Source organism: Phaenicophaeus curvirostris, chromosome 14, assembly GCF_032191515.1.
Source record: "Phaenicophaeus curvirostris isolate KB17595 chromosome 14, BPBGC_Pcur_1.0, whole genome shotgun sequence".
In the NCBI taxonomy this organism is placed as follows: Eukaryota; Metazoa; Chordata; class Aves; order Cuculiformes; family Cuculidae; genus Phaenicophaeus; species Phaenicophaeus curvirostris.
In genome coordinates, this window is record NC_091405.1 from 12,828,811 (window position 1) to 12,850,155 (window position 21,345).

At 50.2% G+C, this 21,345-nt stretch overlaps 1 protein-coding gene across 1 annotated transcript in view; it reads left to right on the forward strand.

Moving 5' to 3' along the window:
- Positions 1-21,345, forward strand: part of HYDIN (HYDIN axonemal central pair apparatus protein) — a 123,993-nt gene that overhangs the window by 83,180 nt on the left and 19,468 nt on the right. The window contains exons 27-55 of the mRNA XM_069868809.1: positions 332-509; positions 1,035-1,165; positions 1,890-2,023; positions 3,063-3,199; positions 4,028-4,155; positions 4,269-4,460; positions 4,854-5,003; positions 5,790-6,029; positions 6,300-6,468; positions 7,001-7,186; positions 7,725-7,877; positions 8,514-8,687; positions 9,959-10,167; positions 11,122-11,274; positions 11,531-11,714; positions 12,182-12,323; positions 13,107-13,272; positions 14,020-14,640; positions 15,118-15,330; positions 15,711-15,901; positions 16,069-16,251; positions 16,486-16,605; positions 17,934-18,093; positions 18,205-18,377; positions 18,846-19,044; positions 19,380-19,479; positions 19,992-20,091; positions 20,459-20,627; positions 20,902-21,122. Coding sequence (XP_069724910.1) covers positions 332-509; positions 1,035-1,165; positions 1,890-2,023; positions 3,063-3,199; positions 4,028-4,155; positions 4,269-4,460; positions 4,854-5,003; positions 5,790-6,029; positions 6,300-6,468; positions 7,001-7,186; positions 7,725-7,877; positions 8,514-8,687; positions 9,959-10,167; positions 11,122-11,274; positions 11,531-11,714; positions 12,182-12,323; positions 13,107-13,272; positions 14,020-14,640; positions 15,118-15,330; positions 15,711-15,901; positions 16,069-16,251; positions 16,486-16,605; positions 17,934-18,093; positions 18,205-18,377; positions 18,846-19,044; positions 19,380-19,479; positions 19,992-20,091; positions 20,459-20,627; positions 20,902-21,122 — 5,276 coding nt within the window. The remainder of the gene's footprint in view (positions 1-331; positions 510-1,034; positions 1,166-1,889; positions 2,024-3,062; positions 3,200-4,027; positions 4,156-4,268; positions 4,461-4,853; positions 5,004-5,789; positions 6,030-6,299; positions 6,469-7,000; positions 7,187-7,724; positions 7,878-8,513; positions 8,688-9,958; positions 10,168-11,121; positions 11,275-11,530; positions 11,715-12,181; positions 12,324-13,106; positions 13,273-14,019; positions 14,641-15,117; positions 15,331-15,710; positions 15,902-16,068; positions 16,252-16,485; positions 16,606-17,933; positions 18,094-18,204; positions 18,378-18,845; positions 19,045-19,379; positions 19,480-19,991; positions 20,092-20,458; positions 20,628-20,901; positions 21,123-21,345) is intronic.

The window sequence follows — 21,345 nt, forward strand, 5'->3', positions numbered from 1 at the left end:
ACAAGGGATTAACCCTGGGCCTGTGTCAGGCTGCCTGGGAGTGCTTTTAGGGGGGAAAAAAAAGGAAGAAAATAAAATAAAAAAAACCCCAAAAAATTATTTAAAAAAATCGACCCCAGCTGTGTAACTCTGGTTGTGCTGGCACTGGAGCCAGATCGTGCTGTCTCTCCTGAGGGTCATCTTACCCATGTTATGTGATCAAACAGGACTTATTGCTTGTCCCTGCCTGTAACAAACCCTCCTCCTTCCCCCAGCACTAACTGGGTGAGACTTAATCCCTCTGCCAAACCCTCTTTGGTGCATTCCCTCCTTCTTCTCCAACGCCCTGTAGGGTTATGTTGGACCTGGCAAGGAGCAAGTGCTGAAAGTCTACTACCTGCCTGGAGTGCCTGAAGTCTTCCATAGGATTTTCCAGATCCAAGTAGGTCACTTGGAGCCAGAAGAGATCTCCGTGAAAGGAGAGGGGAGCTTTCCCAGGGTCTCTTTGGACCTTCCCAGGAATATCAAAGGTAACCACTGCCTGTCTGCTCCCTAGGAAGGTTCTCTGTTTCTCTCCCCACTCCTGCTCTTCCTGCTCTTGCCCTCCACGTCTTGCATCTCCAGGGCAGCTCACATCTATCCTCCACCAAGCCTGGAGATTTCAGTGCTGCCAGACTAACACTCAACCTTCTGTTTTCTTCTTGAGTCTGTAGCATATGAGCCTGCGTGGGCTTTGCCCCAGCAACCATTCTGCAGAACTTGCCAGCTTATCTGTTGGAGTCCTGGAAAGATGGTGGTTAGACAGAAATGCTTGGGAAAGCTGTAATAGAGGCTGACAGGGGTTTCGGCAGGGTTGAATTTGCATCGTATCTCAGGGGATGAGATGGTTCTATATGAGAAGGAAGAATGAGTGGTAATGAACATCAGGATTCAGAGAGGAGCAGCAGCATCCACTTTGTTGAGGAGTGTGTTTCTGGGAGAGGCTAACCTTGTAAGAGTGAAATGGGAATGACACTGTGCCCATGCTTCTATTTGTGGATGTTTTCTTCCTTCAGGAAACAAAAAATATGAGAAGGTCTTCAAGGATGCAAAAGAGAAGATGGAAAAAGACAGACAGAGAGACAAAGCAGATGTTCCGGAGGAGGCAATGGCTGTGGAGGCACTCACAGACAGCTCAGTCATGGTGGTGAGAATGGCTGTTGCTCCATCTGGCACGTGGCACCCTCCCCTTGTGTCACTTGGTCCCGTTGCACCCTCCAGCAGGCTTCCTGGTGCCCCACTGATACTTGGGACCTCCCTGCCCGTGCCTGGCTGTGATCATGCATCAGTTCAGCCCCAGGGGTTGCCCAGCTCTGGTAGTTGTCCTCCCATAGCCACACCAGTTTCCTGATAACCCCAGGGAGAGATCCTGAAGGCCGTGCTGAAGTGATTGAATTTATAGTACTTTGTGGTGGAGATGCAGGTCATCACTGGGATTTGTTGCTCACAACCCAAGCCCTGCCAGTTCTACAGAGCTTAAGAGCAGCAGCCTGGTTGTGCCCTGGGATTGTTCTGTCAATGTTCATCTCCAAGAGGCACCAGCCACCCTTTTCAAGAGACCTTCTGTTCAAGCTGCTTTGGCACTGGCTGGGGACAGGCAATAATTTGTAGCTCTGAAAGGTTCCTGATTTGTCTGTCTGTGTGGCTAGATCAGCTTTTAAGAGTTACTAGGTAGACAAAGATGCTGGAGTTCTTTTCCCTTGGGATAAAGTCCTGACTAAGAGAGCAGCAGGTGTCACAGACCCTGAGCAGTGAGACAGGAGGACCCCATCACCACTCTCAATAAGAGCAGGTTGGGATCTTTTTTGAGAGACCAGCCTGTATCTTGGGAAGGACCTTTGCTAACTAGCCACTATCTTTCCTTCCATTAGTTGGACACCTGGCTGCAGATGCAGATGGAGCAGATGCTGCTAGAGGAACACGCCCTGGAGCAGCAGAAAGCTCAGGCCTGCAGTGCCCTGGAGGATGCTGCCTTTGACCAGTGTGCTCGTCGGAGGCTTCTTGAGTTAGTAGGGACTCCTGTACCCTATCTCCAGGTGCTCCGAGGGTAACACCCGGAGTGCAACCCTGCTCCCAAGATCTTCTCTCTGCAGAGCTGGGAATAGCTGGGGACTTCAGAAAGGGCCTGATCCTGGTGACTTAGATGTGCTCCCTGTGAGCAGCTGAGTGGCCTTGTGTCCAGAGTGGCATCCTAAGCTCTGGAGGTTGCTCAACTCCCCACAGATGCTGTGTCCTGCTCTTAGAGCTGAGAGAACCCAGTAAAGACCATCAAGCCCCTCCAGACAGAAGCCATCCCTTCTGACCAGATCTGAAAGAGACAACTCAAAGCTGGTGTCATTGTTTCAACTAACAGACCACACAAAGGCAAAAGAGCACGGGATCACACAGGTTGACAAAACACTTGTCAAGCCCTAAAATACGTGATTTGGATGTTGGTGGGACTGCAGTGCTTACCTGGGTTACTTGACTCTTCCCTTTCTTCCTTTATGGTGAGGCACAGGCATGGTAGGCTTCCAGTTCAGGAAGAAGATGCTCTGTAAGCCAGATATTTATGTACTTTCCTGAGTGAGATTGCTCTGGAAAAAGACCACCTCGCAGATCTTGTAGGTGTTGATGAGTGTGTTTACCAGTGCTGCTCTGGGGACAGATCTGGTTACAGGGCAGTGAAGATTTCCTGTGCAGTCAAAACTTGCTGCAAGGTCCTGAAGCATTTTCAGGCTTGGCCTGTACCACCAGGCTTAGGAGTTTATTTGAGACTGGTGGAGGTCCAGCGGACTTAAGCCAGGATGGCTTTTTATAGCAGAGAAGCTGCGACCAGTATCCATTTTAAACTCATTTCATTTTAAGGTCCCCTGGGTAAGTGATAAAACCTAGGACCAACACTCTGTGACTTATTACCAGATGGTCAGGCCTTGAGTTTCACAAACTTGAGTTGATTTTTTACAGCACTGAATACAGAAAAAATCCACTGTATTCACATCTTCCATTTCCATGGAAATGTTGTCAGGTTATGGTTTAAAGACTGTCCTTACTCCTCTTTTCAGAGCTGAGCTGCCTGAGTATGTCCTGGACTTTGGCTATGTCATTCTCGGTAGCATCCACACACACATTGTGAAGATCACCAACACCGGGAATTTCTCTGTGTCCTTCTGTGTTGATGGACGGGTCCTGCACGGCACAGGTAACCACTGCTGGAGAGACTTCACGTGGACTTAAAGGAGCTGTGTCTAACAGATTGGCTTAAGCCATTGAATATGGAGGTTTTGAGTGCTTGTTTATGTAGCTTTTTCCTTCTTGAGACCCTCTGTCTGGTGCTTTAGAGCCTGAGTTCTCTGGCAAGCAGTGCCCAAATACTTAGCCTGCCTGTGACTGCCTAACACTTCATTGCAGGGAATATATGGGTGGACTACCTTGTTCTCCTCTTAGCATCTTCTGCACTTGGCTACCGTGAGCATCATCTGAGTTTCTTGGTGCACTTTGTGGGGTTGTGTTGCGAACAGATGGACCTTTAGTGGTTTGGAAGTGCTTTGTTTAAAGTTCATAATGTCATGGTGCTTCTGTTCAGCCTTTATTGAGAAAACAGCCTGTGAGGTCTTCTGTTGTATTGAACAAGGCTTACGAAATGAGCCTTGAGGAAAGGCTGCAGTAGCATCAAATGGTGACTTGCTGTGTCTGAAGGGTGCCTCTTCTAAGTTGTTTCCCAGGGAGCACCATGGCATGGAGAAATCTTAGTTGGAAATTCTTGTTTGGAGAGGTCTGTGCGTGCTTTCCTGGAATACCTGATGGAGGAATTGCTGGAACTCCTCAACAGATGTGTTCCCTTTTTACCATATGGGTCTTGGATTCTGACTGTGCAAACCTTTCCTCCTTGTGCAGTGACAGGCTCCTCCACACACGCAAAGGGGTCCTTCACAGAGTTGCCAGCCAGAACACCCATATGGCCTTAATTTGCTTGCGACACGTTCATGTTGATTTAGTATCTCAGTTGCTTTATTTCTGTCTATTCAAGGTTTCAGTGTAGAGCTGGACCATGCAAAGCACCTGTCCTGTTGTGAGACCGATACTTTTGAAGTGCGCTTCAACCCACAAAGTGCTAGCCAGCTGCTGGAAGAAGTGGATGTGCTTCTGCCCATCAAGGTACCATCTTAGTCTCCTCTCTATGCCCTCATACCCTCTTGGGGCAGGCGGCGGGTCGGGGACAGCAGCAGATGTCACCTGGGCTCTCAGCTGGATGCTGTGTCCTTCACTAGGTAGCAGGAGGCCCCACATTTCACGTCCGCCTCCATGCCAGCGTGGCTGTGCCGTCCCTCTGCCTCTCCAGGGACAGACTGGATTTCTCTGCTGTCCAGTGTGGGCAGTGCCAGGAAGAAACCATCCAGCTCCACAATCGGCTCCAGGTTCCCTGTAAATGGTTCATCACCATCAATGAGCCTGTCAAGAAGGTAAAGCACAGACGATTGTAACGTGTAACTTCTTGGTTGGATTTTCTTTGCTTCTTTTGCATTTTCTGCCACTGTGGCTGCTTGAGCACTTGGGGTACAGCTTGTTTGAGGATGCTTTTCAGGGTACAGAGCAAGGCTGGCTTCGCCCAGATGTGTTTGTTAGCTGATGCTTCATTTCTCTTGCCATGTTTACCCATTCCTTCTTTTCTGAGGGCAGTGTCTCCCCCTCTGCGTGTCCTGCCTCCATGTCTTCCCTCCAGTTTCAGGCCAGTGGTGGCTTTGGCTGCTTTGCATGTGGGTGCTCTCAGCACTGTGACACTGTTTCAGAGCACTGCAGGAATGAGAATCTGTATTCCCTGATGTCACACAATGTTTTGGGTTTTTTGTGCTCAGGTGAAGAAACAAGTGCCAGGGAGCGTGCATCAGAAGCTGCTCCAGGATTTGAAGACCAAGCCCTGTGTTTTTGAGGTGCTACCCTCAGCTGGAGCCCTTGGTCCAGGACAACGATGCAATGTGCAAGTCAGGTTTTCACCCATGGAAGAGGTGAGATCAGCAGGTGTCACCCCCAGGAGGTCTGGTAGGGCCCTGTAGGAATGAGAGCCGAGTGCAGGGAGCAGGAGATGAGGTCTGCCCTCCTTATGGAGCTTTCTGCTAGCACTGTACTCGCTGTGCCTCAGTTTCCCCTGCAGCACCCTCGTGTGAGAAGCCCTCTGACAGTGTCCTGCAGCAGTATGGTGCCAACAGTCCCTGTGGCTCTGGCCCAGCCTGTCTGCATGTTACTAGGCAGTTAAGGGTTGCCAACGTAGCGTTGCCAAAAGCACTTTGCATGTGGCCATGGTGACTTGGAAACTAGCAGGGTGTGACAGTATGGACATGAGCACTTCCCCAGGGATGTTAAAACTGCTAGTAGAGATGTAACCATCTTGTCTCTGCCTGGCTTTAACTGGAGCCAAGGGCTGGGGTAGTGAGAGCTCATCTGCCTCTTCAATACAGCTGATGTTTGCCTGGTGCAGCAGTGCCAGGACTGTGTCTGGGCAACCCTGATGACTTTTCTCCTGAGCATTGTGCTCCCTCATGACTAGGTAAAAACATCTGATAGACCGCTTTAGATCATCTAATAGCCAAATACTCAGTTATGCTTCATATCAGAATTCATCACAGTTCCTTGGAGCCAGCATGCAGATGCTGTCGTCCCTGCTATAAGTAAATATCTGGTTTCCATTCTCCTTAGAGGTACAAATAACACCCCGATCTTGGAGAAAAGTTGAATTTGAGGCTCTGTCACTTGGGACTTCATGGAGGAGCTTTCTATGCTTGTGTCTTTTTCAGAAGTCCTACAGAAGTATGCTGAAGATTAACATTTGCCAGAGCAGCCAGCACCTCCAACTGCAGGTCTCGGGGCACGGGCTGGAGCCACAGCTGGAGTTCAGCCCCACAGTGCTTGAGCTGGGGCCGTTGCTGCCTTACAGCCGTGGGGCCGAGGGAATGGTGGTGGTGAAGAACCCATGTGAATTCCCCGTTGAGTTTTACTCACTGGAGTTTGACCAGCAGTACCTTGCTGAGGAGCAGGTGAGAGGGAAGTTCTGGTCCCTATGTGCATGCTCCCATAGCTTTCCAGCATCCCCAGGCTTGTGCCAAAGAGATAGAGGCATCTCCAGGGAAAAGCCCAGTAACGGGTCAGGGTCAGCTAGCTCTGCTGTCAGGCTCTGAAAGGGCTTGGAGAATGTGTTGTTGGGAGGAAGGAATGTGGGAGAAAATAGGTTGGCTGGGGAGTGTGTTCATGTGATGAAGTTCAAGAAATGCATCCTGTATATGATTTCTCTTTTCCTATATGCACAGATACTCCGGATGCTGAAGGATTACGATTGTCACAATACCTTGTTGCTGCCTCCACGCCTCCCAGGTGAAAAACTGCCCCCAGAGGTGTTGGAGTACTATCAGGAGCAGGAGAGGCTGCAAGATGAGCAGGCAAAGTCCAAGACTGGGGGACAAGCAGGCCAGGACGATGGTGAGGCTTTGGCATTGGCTTTTCTGAGTGTGGACACAGCAGGGCATTCAGCCCACACACCCTGAGCTCTCCATGACCTTGTTATTCATGGAAAGTCCATGCTTTTAGCAGCCATCTGTTCCCCAGCTGGTGAGGGAATTCCCAGGTGAAAGTCTGTGGCTTGTAATGTGCATCCTCTACCAGCCCCGACTGCAGCCAAAGCAAGTTCGTACCTGCCTGCTGTGGACTGGGGAAATTATCAGGGAGTCCTATTGTGTCCCTCAGTGACAAGGAGTAGGATGAGATGAGTTCTTGAGGCAGTAGGACTAGGTGCACTATATTATATTTGCTCCTTCTCAGCAACAAAAGCATAAGCTCAAAATTCTCTTGAGGGCATAAGCAGTCTGGACAGGCTTTTCTGTGCCTGGGGAGTCTCCTTCCTTGGGAAATTTTCTGTATTTTGCATGTGGCCATGCAGAGTGGTGAATGGTGAGGAGCTGATTGCCTGACCACGTTCACCCACTTCCTTCGTCCCTGTGTGCTTCTTCCTCAGGAAACCTTGAAGATGTCCATTCTCTGACAGCTGAAGGAGGAAAGCACTCTGTTGGCATTGTTCACACCATCTCATCCCATAGCTCAGTTGTTCCTTGCTCTGTTTTAAATGCAAACCAGTCCGACGTGATGGACTGTAAATCTGAATATGGAGAAAAGGAAGTTGTTGAGAAAAGACACGGGACAGGTAATAACCCTAAGCTCTCCACCTGTTTTATGTCCATTGTGGCAAAAGGGCTCTGGTGGAGGACTTCGGTGTCATCTCCATCACTTCGCTATAGCCTAGTGCCATCTTCACTCCTGTACGCCCTGAATCCACTCTCCTATATGGCATCTGTAGGATCCTGAGAAGAGTCTGGGGCAGCAACAAGTGACAGGCCAGGGAGACTTTCCTCAGCTTTGCCAAATAAGCACCTTTGCCCCTGGGAGCTGCTGGGATCAGGGTGATGCTGTTCCCTTTCCTAGGCAGGGCAGCACTTTCAGATGTTGCCCAACGCTCATTCTTTCCTCCTGCCACCCTATTTACTATAGTCTGAACAGGCACCTTCACCAGCATCTAGGGCAGACCCTGATCTGTACAAGCCTAAAGGAAGGGCACAGTGAGACCTCAGGTGTGATGTTGGTTTTAGCAGAATCTCATCTCCTAGGATCTGAGGGGATGGGGAGAAGGATGATCAGGATGATGGGTGGGGAGGAAGCTGACTTTCCTACCTGGTTCTCCACAGCAGAGCATCAGCAGGAGGCCACAGGAGAACTGGATGACAGCCCGGTCTATAGGGCCATTGCCCGTCATCTTGGCATTGACATCTCTGCAGAAGGGCGTGCAGCCCAAAACCGCAGGGGGATTGTGGTCATTGTCCATGGAGCACCCCTCACAGGTACGTGAGCCACAGCCTTTGGCTGCAAGGAGGGAGGAGAATCGGGAGAGAGGCACATCCTCGTGGACCCACGGTACTTTGTTCATTGGCCAAGCAAGGTAGCTTTGCTGGTAAGTGAAACAGTCCTAGGCCTTCACCTAGCTGATGCAAGTGGTGTGGCTCATCTTGTGTCCTTGCAGCTAGGCTCTCGTTTCCCTAGACAGGGTGGCCAAATGAGAGGTCATTGTTGTCTTGTGGGGCCACATTGCTTAGGGTCCACCTTGCCTTGTGGGTGCAGTCCCTTGCCCACACTGACCCCTGAAACGTGCCCAGACGTTGCCTCAGATAGCACCAATACACACAGGCTAGTAAATGGCCAGAGTGGTGGTGGGACAGGGTTTGAAACCCTGGCCCAGGGTTGAGGTCATGACAAAGGATAAGTTCTCAGCTGAACATGATGTAGAGTTGATCCACGTGGCTCTAGAGTTCAATGCTTCTAGCTATGCTGAAGCTCCCTCCCTTGTGGTGTCCCTTAAAGGAGCACTTGCTTTCTGACTTTTCTCAAGAATTTTACATCCTGTTTGGGATGATTACATCCTGTTTCAGACTCAATGTCTCGCATGCAAGCGTTACCAAGCAGTGTTACTCTCTCTCAAGGAAAGACCTCAGCAGCGCTTGCCCTAGCCAAATACTATGGTGCTGCCTGCTTGTCCATTGATGCCGTGGTGATAGAAGCCATCTCAGACAGGACCAGCTTGGCAGGGCTCCGCGCATCGGAACTGTGTGCTGGGGCTGCCACTGAGCAGAGCTGCAAGGAGACAAAGGATGCCGGTAAGGAGAAACAGTGAACCCAGAGCAGCGCTTCCCACCGTGAGCTGCTTGCTCCAGGGAAGTCTGCAGCCCTGGAGACTCTTAAGGAGCATGGGTATAGTGTGTGGAAATGCAAAGAATTTTCATAAAGCATCTCTGGTTATTGGGGAAAAAAAGGTTTATTTGAAGGGCTCAGACAGGGGTACTTTTACTGCCCCTGAGCTTCTTGGCACACATTCCTTTTTCCAGGAGCGATGAAGTACATCTGTATCTGAGTGTTCTATATTTCCTCAAGGCTGAATCCAGCTCCACTAGGCCATCTGGCAGAGCTGCTGCCCATTTTCACAAGGAAAAAGTCCTCTGAAGTGGCTCATTAAGCACTAGATGGCCGACTCCGAGTATGGTTTCACAAGCATGAGAGGAAGGGAAGAATAACCTCCCAGGGGAATTTCAGAAGAGAGATACTGCAGATGAGCTCTTTTCTCCAGAGATTTTCCTGTACGCACTGTCAGGCCACGTAGCTTGTGTGTGTTGTGCCGTTCTCCATGTGAGACTGGAAGCTTTCAAGAAACTTCATTGGGCAGCTGGTGCCCTGAGCTGTGCAGGGTGAGGCCAGACCTTGGGTCTGGTGGGAGAAGTTTTGCATCTCTTGGGTTTGAACCTGTTTGGGTTGGGAGCTGGTGAAGGGCAAAGAGGAGCCTGGGTCCTGGCTGTGGTTATCCCACATGGAGGATTTAGCTCCTGCAGAGATGGGAGATGCAGGTGGGGCAGGACTGCATGTTACAGTCTCCATGTGAAAATGTAAGATAGATAGCCTTGCTTTGAAAGGAATGGTATAAAGATTGCGTGGGTTTTTTCACAAAGGTTGAGCACTTTCCTTCTTGCCAGAAGGGGTCGCTTCCTTGATTCCAATCATGAACAAATAAATAAATAATGCTGCCTCACAAGATGTGTGCCTCAGTTTACCTATTTGAGTTGTTTCTCACAAACAATTTGTCCTGGAGGACAAATCCTTGGCTTGAACCACAGGGGAGCTACTGTTCAAATGGTGTTGCATTAAAAACTGTAGCTTTAAAGCCCAATATCTGATTGTGTGCTTTACTGTGCTAATAAGAGAAGCAATGATGGAGCTGCTTCTGGAAGGCAGTGCTGTTAGTGCCCGACAGGCTGGGGAACAGTGCTGCATCCCTGCCAGGACACAGGGCTGTGCCCAGCAGGGTGGAAGGTGCCTGCTTGCTCTGCAAAGCCTGAGGCTGTCCTCAGCCCCCCTGAGCCTTCTGACCCCTCTGCAGGTCAAAGAGAAGATGTCTCCCTCAGCCAGCAGTTCAGCGCAGAGGCCAAGCGCAGCCCAGCCATGAGCCAGTCCAGCTCCGGAGACAAAGGCAGCCTGCAGTCCATCAGCTCCCGAGGCCAGGCAAGCACTGCAGCAGGCAAGAGGAAGAGGGATGCCCAGGCGTCTCAGTCTCAGAAACAGCATATAGTGGATCCAGCGGGCTCTCAGGTGAAGTGTGATCAGCACTGGAACCTTTCTGTTGCCTTTGAGAATCGTAGCGTCATTGAATGGTTTGGGTTGGAAGGGACGGTTAAAGATCATCTAATCCAACTGCCCTGCAGAAGCAGGGACATCTTCAAACAGATTAGGTTGCTCAGAGCCCCGTGCAACCTGACCTTGAATGTTTCCAGTGATGGGGCATCCACCACCCCCCTGAGTAACCTATGCGAGTGTTTCACCGCCCTCAGTGTAAAAAATGTCTTCTTCGCATCAAGTCAGAATCTACCCTCTTTGAGCTTAAAGCCATTACTCCTTGTCCTATCACTACAGGCCTTATTAAAAGTGGAGAGGCTGCATACAGCGGAGGCTTCATAAAATCATAGAATTACCAGGTTGGAAGAGACCCACCGGATCATTGAGTCCAACCATTCCCACCAATCTCTAAACCATGCCCCTCAGTACCTCATCCACCCACACCTTAAACACCTCCAGGGAAGGCGAGTCAACCATCTCCCTGGGCAGACCGTTCCATTGCCTAGTCACCCTTTCAGTGAAGAATTTTTTCCTTATGTCGAGCCTGAACCTCCCCTGGCGGAGCTTGAGGCTTCGTGTCGTGCAGAGTCTGATGCAGGGCTACACTGTGCAGAGAGATGGTTGGGCAGGCTATGGTTGATGTGGGACAGGAACAAAACCCTCTGCTCCAGCAGAACTCCTCTACTGGGTCTTACAGTTAAGTTATCAAAATCCTGGCTAACCTGGCTCACGGATGCTGCACCAGGAGCTTACAAGATTGGGTTCCTGCTGGCCAAGGGATGTGATCCTCAGGGCTGACACCTAGAGCTGTGTGCCTGCAGTTCTATTCTGGTTTCCCACTAGTGAGAGACCCCAGCTCTAAGCCCAGCAGCTGGAACTGTTCAGGGGATTCCAAAGTGTTGTGTTCTCTTGTGGTGTTCAACGTTGCAGGGCTCATGCAGTTCTCATCTCGCCTCTCCCCTTCCCTGTGTTCCTGCGCCACAATGGCTGAGCATCAGTGGCACCACAGCAGGAGAGACAGGCTTCATGAGCTGTGTGTTGCCTGAGGACTTGCTGGTGACCATCCTCTCTGAAAGGTTGCAGGTACGTGGGGTGGGGAAAAATGATGCCTTCCTGCTACAGTGAGACAGGCAGCAAAACACTGATCGAAAAGAAGGGTATCTGCATCTGCTATTGGAGGAGTCTTGAGCTACGTCCAGGCATCTTTGGGTGAAGCTGCAGATGCCGTAAGCTGGAGTATGGGGTGCTGGTGCCCTTTGATGTTTAGGTTAACTGACTGGCTGTGAGCCTTAATGCATGAGATAGCTGATGTTTTCTTCCTTTTTGATGTTGCCCTCAGTTGAGAGACTGCTACCAGGGAGTGGTGTTTGATGGCCTGGAGACCCTCTTTGCACACAATGTGGCATCTGCTCTCCTCTGCCTGCTCAAAGCTGTTGGAAATCGGCCTTCTATCTATTTTGTGAACCTGTTCCAGGATTATGCTTCTTTGAGAGCCAAGGAGACAGCTGGGAAAGAGCAGGAAGGTGAGATTTCATCACCGTACCTCTCAGTGTATTCTCTTTTAAACCCTTGATCTTATCTGGGTTAACAGCAGAGCTTGCAAGTAAGGTTTTTTCTTAATGATTCAGTCTTCTGCTTCAGTGTAGCCAGCGCTCAGCTCATGGTTCCTTAAAACACAGCAGATCTGAGGCAGTAAGACTTGCCTCAGTCTCTAAGATTAGAACTTGGGCAAGTTATTGTAGCTCAGTAATTAAGCACCAGCCAGCTGTTCACAACAGTGTTAACCAGGCAAGGCGCGGGAACTCGCTGACTGGTGAAGATTTTGTGGATTTGTAGAATTTTGGAGCAGGGCTATGAGCTCCCTGTTACCTTGTGGCAGGATGGGCGTGATGGGCTGGGTCGGGACAGAGTTGTGAATCCTTGCAGCTCACCCAGAATAAGAGGCTCTGTTTGCAGTCACTAATGGTTTCTCCTCTGGTCTGTGCTGGAGGATGGGAGCAAGAAGAAGCTGCCACGAGGGAGAAAGCACATCTCTGGGAGATGGATGAGGAAGTCTACGACACCCTTACTGATGAGCAGAAAACTCGGTTTAATAACGATATACGACAAGCCCAGTGTGAGAGGAAGATGAGGTCTGTAATCCTTCCATGGGTAACTCCCCAGGATAGTGCCTCTCAAGGGGTTCCCCGCTCCAGAGATCTTGGTGAAGCTCAGAGGTGTTACAAAGTAAAGGACAGAAGTGTCTATTCCAAGCAGCGTAGAGATGGTTTCAGTTCTACCTCCCTGGTTTCCAATGGAGGAAGGAGCTTCCTCTGGTGAGATGAGAACTTCTCTCTATTTTAGTGGCCAGCCCTCTGGCTTAGACACTGGCTGTGGGGATCTGGGCTCTGTGCTTGCCTTGCCACTGCACTTCTAAGTGTCTCTGAGTTAATTATGTTAATTATCATCTCCTGCAGCCTCTTCTTCACCAAAACAGAGGGGCTGTGGTGTGAGGTGCAGCTGTCCTGCCATAGGTGAAGTCCTTCTAGGGCTTTCTTACTGAGTGACACCTGCTTTTCTGGTGGATCTTAGGCTCACCTTCAGCTGCAGCAGCAGGTGAGCCTGGGAGAAGCTCTGATGAGCAGAGCAGCCCTGTTCAGGAGGACGCATAGGGTAAGTGTGAACACTGGAACAGGGACCTGCTTAAAGTGAGCATGTGTTTCAGCACTTCTTTCAGACCAGGCTGAAGTTTGTTGCCCTGGGAGGAGATCACTCGCGTTGATTCAAATTGTGATTTCCAGGACAGACAACACAAGTTTCCCATGGTAGAGGCTGGGTTCCAGCAGGAAATCTGGAAATCGGGACCGGCTGGGATTGCAGCAAGCCCAGATTTCTGGTGGTGATGTTGGGGATGTTTTCTCTTTGCCTTGCTGAAGGGAGATGGTGCAGCTGGGTCAAGATACAAAGGAAAAGCACTGCTGGGAGCTCAAGTGCTTGAAGGAGGAAGAAGAGCTGAAGAAGTCATCTAAGCAAGGGCGGAGACTTCTTGGAAAAGACAAAGATAGTACTTTGGGGATGAAAAGCCAGTTTGGAGTCAGGCAGGTGGGTGGTTGTGTTTACAGAGATGAATAAAAGCCCTGGGGACCTTCCCGCTGAGCTGTACCATTCCCCAAGAAATCAGCAGCCACACACAGCGCTGGGGATGAGTATCTGGCCATGCGTAACACATGGGGCTGTGCTGGTGTGCATGGGACAGCTGGTGTTAGGTCGAGCTGCTGTTTCACCAGGGGTGTTTTCCCATGGGTTTGTAGGAGACCTGCTCTTCTAGGATTGTGCTGCCTTTGAGTCATGACTTCATGTAACTCCATGCATTCACTGTGAAGCCCTAGGTAGTTTTAGTCCAGTGTTTCTCTGCACATAACTTACACCTCTGAGCCATGATCCATCTGGGATGTGGTGTCTTTTCCTACATGTCTAGCAGGGGATACCACCAGGCTTCATTAGCAATCAGAGTTCACAGAGTCAGCCCACTGCAGGGATGCTCAGTATACCAAAAATGAACCCAGAGGACTGCAGAGGAGTACAGAGGTGTCTTAAGTTCTGTGTTAGGGATGGGAAGCTGTTCTGTTTCTCAGCTGGTTTGCAGGACTCCGTTTCAGCCTGGCACTGGGGAGTTTGGTTTCAGTTGAATTACACTGGGTACCAGATGTGTTTTGAACTTGGAGTTGTAGAGTAGCCAGCACAGGTCTTGGACAAGGCTTGGGCTGCTTGCAAAGACCATCGCTGTCCTACAGCATTTGAGGTGGTGCTTTGAAACGTTCATTGCTTTTTTCTGCTCCTTCTGCCCAGAACATGAACACATCCACCAGCAACAGCATCGCGTCCACCAGCAACCAGTCTGATGGTACCGAAGGGGTAGATGAGAAAGGATCCATAAAGGAGCGCCCAAGCTGTGTTTCAAGTGACAAGGAAGATACAAAGCAGCCAAGTGAGGGTCCCCTGATTGCTGCCTGCCCGGCAGTGGTTGTGCATCCCGCAGACCCAGAACCAGAGGAGACCAAAAATGAGGCCCTGAGTGACAGCAAGAAGAACTTGGCCCTGAGGTTTAAGATTTATGAGGCATTTCAGAAGGATGTGGTACATATTTTGTCATCCTGGGACAGAGTTCAGGGTATCCTGCTGTGTCCTGTGAACCAAGAGGATGTGAAACACCAAGCAGAAGACCAGCACCAGTGTTTATCCAGCCGCAGAAGCCGGAAGGCCAGGGAGAAGGAGAGGCTAGAGAAGGAGCACCTAGAGAAACTGAGGGCTCTGGAGGACTCCAAGTTATCTCATTTGGAAGGGGAAGGTGCAAAAGGGTCATCCGGAGGCCAGGATATCGGAGTGCCCTGCTTGGACATCCTGGTGCAGAGCTCAGAAGACCTGACTAGGAAGATCCTGGGGAGTGGCAAGCTGCCAGCAGCAGAGCAGGTAAAGCCCTTCAAGGGTCACATGCTGAGCCTGCCGTGGTCCAGGTATCTTGTGTCCTACCAGGTGACAACAGTACAGAGCCTGGTCCAGGCCACTGATATTGTTCCACAATGGCTCCACAGCAGCCAGGTGGCTGGGGAGGTTCTTAGCATCCCTCGGATAGGTGAAAGAAAGAGTGCTTCTTGTAAAAACATCCTGTCTTTTCAGACAGTTTCCTAGTCTGGAAATCCATGAAAAATGGTCCCAGGGCAGGGCAGCTGATGCTCATTGTTTCCTTCAGCTGAGGCACTCAAAGGAGAGGTTTCTCTCTGGGTCCTACTTACAGGTCCTGGCACTGCTCTGTAGTCTGACAACCCCCCTGGGTGCTGTACTCCGTGTAAATAATAAAAAAAAATGCCAGAAGCTCAGTGTCTTTAAGGAAGGGATGTGAGAATGAAGGTGATGGGAGTATATACAAGGTTTTCTCTTATTCCTTAGATCCTGGATGTCCTGGGACTGGGCCCATCAGGGCCTCCCATTCCCCCTACAGCTTTTTATTCTGTGATCCGCTACCCAGAGAAGCGGACGGCCCCTCCAGCAGGAGAAGCCCTCAAGCACTTCATGTTTGTTGTACCAGACAGTGCCATTGTGGAAGATGAAAAGGAGGATGCTGCAAGTCTGTTGGATGCCTCTGCTGTGCCTCCTGTGAAGGTGCCAGGGCAAGGGACCAGGATGGATGGGGGCATGGTGGGAACGAGGATGGAAAAGGATCCCTGTGGATAGGCAGTGAAGACATGACAGGGTCCTGTGTCCACAAGTGTCTCTTTAGTCTGTCCAAATGAGACAGCTTTGCTTGAGACCTCCATTGTGGAAAGGATCCTGGCTGAGGAGAGGTGTCATAGGCAAAACAAAGTTCAGTAAGGAAGACCAAGTCCTTGGGTAAATGTGAAACCAGTGGGCACTAGTTGTTTACTTATTCCGTCTCCTCTTTGTTAGCAGACCTGTAGCTTTCTTTCCAGGAATGGCGGGGAGGAATGTCTTGGGGCAGCTCTCACTTCTCTCTCCCTTTTCTCTCTCCCCTTGGTGTGAAGAAGTCAGAGCAGCAGGTCACCCCTGCCAGGGGCTCGTTGGGGAAGCAGAAAGCCACAAGCAGTCGGAAGGCTGCCAGGGAGAAAGCAAGCAGGAGGGGTCTCCAGGGTCCAGGCACAGGAGCACCCACATGCACCCCTGAGGTGAACCAAAGCAGCGTGGACACGGTCCCAACCCCAGGGAGATCTGTCAGGTGAGCTGTGAGGGAGGAAGCAATTCCTCTGCTTCACATCCATCTCTACAGATAAGGTCTGTCACCCCCAGCTCTGCCAGCGCCTCCATGGGACGCCAAGTCTACCACCCTCCTCCTTGTCTTGTTTGCTCATTAACAAGGTCTGAAGCCTCCTCTTTAATTGCCAGGCTGAGTAACTGCCGGTGGATTGTGCCTGCCCACGGCGAGGTGGAACTGAAGGTCCATTTCAGCTCCACGGAGCTGGGCCAGTTTGATCAGGTGCTGCATTTTGAGATCCTAGGGACAAAGCGATGCTACCAGCTGCGCTGCAGGGGCACCTGCCTGTACCCTGCCATCAGCCAGGACCCACGGTAAGGCTGGCCTGAGGGAGTCTCCCATACTGCTCCCCCTGAACTAGGAGTCAGGGCTGCCCCTTGTGTCCCGGTGGCCTTCTGGGCTGGGCAGAGTGTGCTGCAGCACTGCCTTCTGTGCCTGGAACTGGGAACCAGTACTGCTGCTTCTGCCACCAATAAGGTTTATGGTTTTCTGGCCAGGTTTTTGACTTGGAGTATCTCACAGCTCCTCATGCCATTTTCTCTGCCCAGGCTGGTGTTCCCTCACCGGAGGAAGAGCAAGGCAGATGATGACATCATTTTCAAGCAGTATGTCATGAACACGGGTGTATTCCACTTTGGACCACTGCTGTGTGGCAAGTCAAGAGACTGGTACGTGCTCCCCACCCTAAGTAAGCATCCTGATGTGCTGTCTGCTCGGAGTGAGGCATTGAGATAGGGTCTCCAGGGCCTTGTGCAATCATAGAATCACCAGGTTGGAAAAGACGCACCAGATCATCAAGTCCAACCATTCCTATCAAATACTAAACCATGTCCCTCAGCGCCTTGATGAACAAGCTGGGAGACGTGCTGTCCCTGTGGCACAATTTGGGGCAGGCCTAGGCAGAGAACTGGGAAATATATGGGGCTGAAGGACCATGGATGTGTGAACTTGAGCAGAAAACAGGCACAGGAGTTTTTGAGGAGCTGGGGAAAGATGGAACTGATCTTCCTACTTGATAGGTGCCTTGGTGGTCAGAGCTGTGTGCTGCTTCCAGCCTAAAGGTGACTTGGGGCAACTTGTGTCCTTCCTCCACATCTCAGCTTCCCCACCTATGAAATGAACTTTGTAATGCTTTTTTAAAGTGCTTGGAGCTCTGCAGGTAGACTGAATGAGCAGTTGTTCTGCTGGTGGATTTGTAACCATTCATTAATCTGTAATATTAGTCAAACTTTATGGATAAAGTCTGTCTAAAAACCTTGTCATTGTAGCTAGTGGCATATTTCAATTTTTAATATTGTTTTATTTTTTTAATATTAGAAATAAAGTTTTTGTTTTCGTGGGAGCTCTGGAGACCTAATGGTATTTTGGCAATGCAAGGAAATTAAATCCAAACAGTTTCTTTTTTTAAAAAAAAGAGGATCTTTAGCTGGGCTGATGAATGGTCTGGGGTTTCTGTTTGCTTTTATAACCCTTGAACTCAAAATTCTTTCCTGAGAAGGGACATTTATTAAATTTAGCATTACTCTTAAGAATTAATCCTTTCTATTTCCTTCCCCGAGACTTTGAGCTTGCCCCTGAAATACAAGGCTGTCTCGTTACTTTTTTGAAAGAGATAAGCTAAACTATTTTTAAAACCTCTTTACAAAAGCATTTCTTTATACTCTGCTGGGAAGGAAAACTAGCAAAGAAAAGGGAAGAACCGTGAACCTGTTGTACTTTTATTTTTCTATGTGCTTATAAATGTGTATTTTGTAAAATGTTTGTTAAGTGGCCTGTGCATTGTTGCACTTCTGGGCTGGAGGCACCACATACAGGAGCAGACATCAAAGTAACACAAGGATGAGCACACACATATGTGCAACATCCCCCTGAAAGTTATCCTTGGTCTTAGCCTGCTTGACAGACCTTCGTCTTCCGTTGCGGCTTCCCACTGTGTTTTCCGCAACGTGTGATAACGGCAACAGTCTCCTGCAGCGTTTTCCCCTTTTGTGGACAGGTACAAGGCACGGCACTATCCCAGCAACTGTGAGAAGATAACCATCCTCAACATCACCTCCATGGAAGCAGAGGTGCATTTCTTCTTTGAGCATGATTGCAAAGCAGACACGTTCCTTTTAGACCCTCCCAGCATGAGGCTGAATCCTAACGAGAAGCAGGTAGGAGAAGACAGGAAGGTAGGGCAGCAGGCACCAGCAGAAGTGCTCGGGAGCTGTTCCTCCTGCTCACTGGATGCTCTTCTCTATTTCTTTTTGTGGGGATGGGGCTAGGAGCTGAGCATTTGGGCATACCCCACTTCAGCTGGCGTTGTGGAAGACAACCTTATCTGCCGCATCAAGGAGAACCCAGAGCCTGTGGTCTTCCGCCTGTGCTGCCAGGGGGTGCAGGTGGAGCTGGGGGTCAGCCCCAAGCAGGTGCATTTCAACAGGCTGCTTCTGCACAGGTCAGTCATCCCACGGCCGCTCTGCTGGGCATGAGAGCTGGCAGCAAGGTCCCCTTCAGCTTCTCTTGCTGGCTATATGGCCAGTCCAATTGGAGGCTGGGCTAACAAACCTCTTTATTCCAGCAGTTCCCAGTCTCTTGCTCACTGTTCCTTGCTAGCTTGGATGTCTCATGACAGCCACCAGCTCTGTAGCCCCTTGGCAATGCTGTGCAAGGAGCATCCTTTGTCCATTTGTGTCTTGTCTGCTGCTTCAGAGAGCAGTCAGTTGCTTCTCCTTATCTCCCTTTTGGGGGATACGCTTTTAGCATCCATCTGTCTCCCAGGACCTCACCTCTGAGACCTGTGACAAAGTGAAAACATTTAACTGTGGTTTCAGAGGCCTGGATAGGACTGCTTCAAGTTGTGTTTAGTTGCTAGACAAGTTTGACTGTCATGCAGCTGGTGCTGAGTGCCTCCCTGTCTCTGCAGAAAGGACAGCAAGACCCTGGTCCTGCGCAACCCCACCCCTCTGCCTGTGGCCTGGCGGTTCAGTGGGCTGGAAAACCTCAGCGAGAATTTCTCCCTGTCGCAAGATGCGGGCATCATTGGTCCCCGCATGGAGTTTGATGTGCATCTATATTTCAAGGCTACAAAGGCTGTCACCGTTAAAAAAACAATCCGACTAGAGGTGAGAGGAACTTGTAGTGATCAGCCCTGTGCTCTTGGGGTAGAGAATGTGCTAGAAGAGCACCCTACAAAGAGGGCAAAAGGATGAGCCTTCCTGAGATTCCTTTCTACCTACGTTGCTGGGGGTGTGGGGGCAGGCCCTTGGCAGCAAGGGACTTTCGCTGAAGGTTAATGTCAGCCCATAAGATAAGGTTACGAAAGCTTGATGGTCCACAAACGCTTGTCAAGCAGGGGAGGCCATGGTGGAAGCCGCTGGCAGAGACAAGGACTCATATGTTGCCTACCAAAAGGATTTAGGAGGTTAGCCTAAGCATCGTTTGTTTCTTGCTGCCTCAGGTTTCAGATGCAGAAAGCATCCTGGGGATTGTTCAGATTGAAAATATCCAAATCCTTGCGGAGGCCTATGATGTTGCTCTGAACATCAACGTTTCTAAAGGTAAGTGGATGCCTCCAAAGTCTGGGTGCATTGCATTGCTTTGGCAGATGGGCAACTAAAACACTTGGGATGGAAGGAGGTAGCGTGCAAGCGTGTCGTGGATGCGTAACGCGTGTATCCTGTGAGCTGCCAGGAGTGAAGCACTGTCAGGGCACAGAGACAGCCTTGGATCTCGCACGTCCAAACTTCGGAGCGTGCAACTTCACGTGCAGATTGATGGGGGGGTGTTGAAATGACAACAAGCAGTTGGCAACTCCTGAAGGCTCACCATGGCATGGGAAGGTGTTGGATCTGTGCTTGAGTGCAAGGAGATGGAAACAGCTCCTTAGTTGCTAAACCCTGCAGATATTCTCTGAGTAAGGAAGAGGGCAGCAAAGTTGCATGAGAACTTCCACGAAGAGAAAATTGCTGAGAAGGGGGTTGAGCTGCCCGAGGACTACAAAAATATATCTCATCATTTAGTGTAGTCTATAGCTGCTCACAAATATTCGTTCTCTATGGGTTTTCTGCAGGTGCAGATGGCAGCGTGGATTTTGGAACCCTTCAGGTCCTGGATGATGCCAAGCAAGTGCTGACTCTGAAAAACAAAGGGAAATACGAGGTTGCGTACACGTGAGTCCGGCTGCCTGGTCTGTGAATACACGGTGCCACCATCTGCCCAGGCCTGTATTCTCCTGTCCATGATTACAACCTGTTCCCATGCTGGCTACCTCACAGTTTGGGTAAAAACAAAATCTGGGCTCTCCAGTCTCAAATATTTTAATAGAGAATCCAGCAACGCGCCAGCAGTTCTTCACAGCTCAGCAGGAACTAGGAGGAGAGACCCTGAAATTTAAGCTACTTGCTCCTAAGATTTGTTTTCTGCCTTTGAGGGTCAGCTCATTTCTTTCTGGGGCTCCTTAAAGGAGGGAATGAAAAAAATCAGTGCTGAGTTTAGCTTGTGACTGCAGAGATCTGTGTTCTTTCCCTTTCTCCCAAGTTTCAAGCTGGAAACCGCAGATACCAACATAGCTGACTTGGCATCCCACTTCACTATCCAGCCGCAGGGTGGGGTGCTGACTGCCTCCAAGCGCCTCATGGAAGTCCAGCTGCTCTTCCACCCCAAGAAGGAAATGAATATTGAGGACAAGCCCATCCTGCACTGCCTGGTGAGTGGCCTGGTCCAGGCAGTGTTAACATACTGTGTCCTGAGAGCATAAGCAGGACATGTTCCTTCTGGAAGGAAGGCTTTAGCTGGGGAATCCTCTATCGTACACACACAGTGAAGCCTTTCAGAAACAATTTGTGATGCTTCCAAAGTAGAGCTGAAAATCTGGCTCTGGAGAGGGTGTTTAAAAAAGTGAGGGGCTAGCTGTCATGGGGTCAGGGAACAGAGACAGAGGTTGACCTCTGCTCCATTACCAACTCCTCCTCTGGTTGCAGGTGATTGAGCCCAGCATCCGTGAAGGAGGCGAGACCATCGCTATCATCCCAGTGAAGGTGTCAGCGAAAGCTGTGTTCAGCAAGTACAGCATTTACCCTGCCTCGTTCTTCAACTTCGGTGCCATGCTCAATGGCACCAGGAAAACCTCTACCTTCACGCTGGAGAACAAAGGCATCCTTGACTTCAAATTCCTCATCTCCCGAGCGTTGCCAAGGACAAGGTGAGAGATCTGCACCACTGCTCCTACCTGAGGAGGCACCACAGCATGCCTGGAATTTGAGAGGCAGCCAGGACACATAGGTTTTCGTCCATTTGTGTCCCTGGCTTGTGAGCAGAAAAATGCCTCAGTATCCACATGAGTGTGACAAAGCTGGTGATAGAGCTAATTTATCTGTAAGCTACAGGAGGTGGTGCTGCAGGCAAGCCCTCTGGGAGCCATCTGG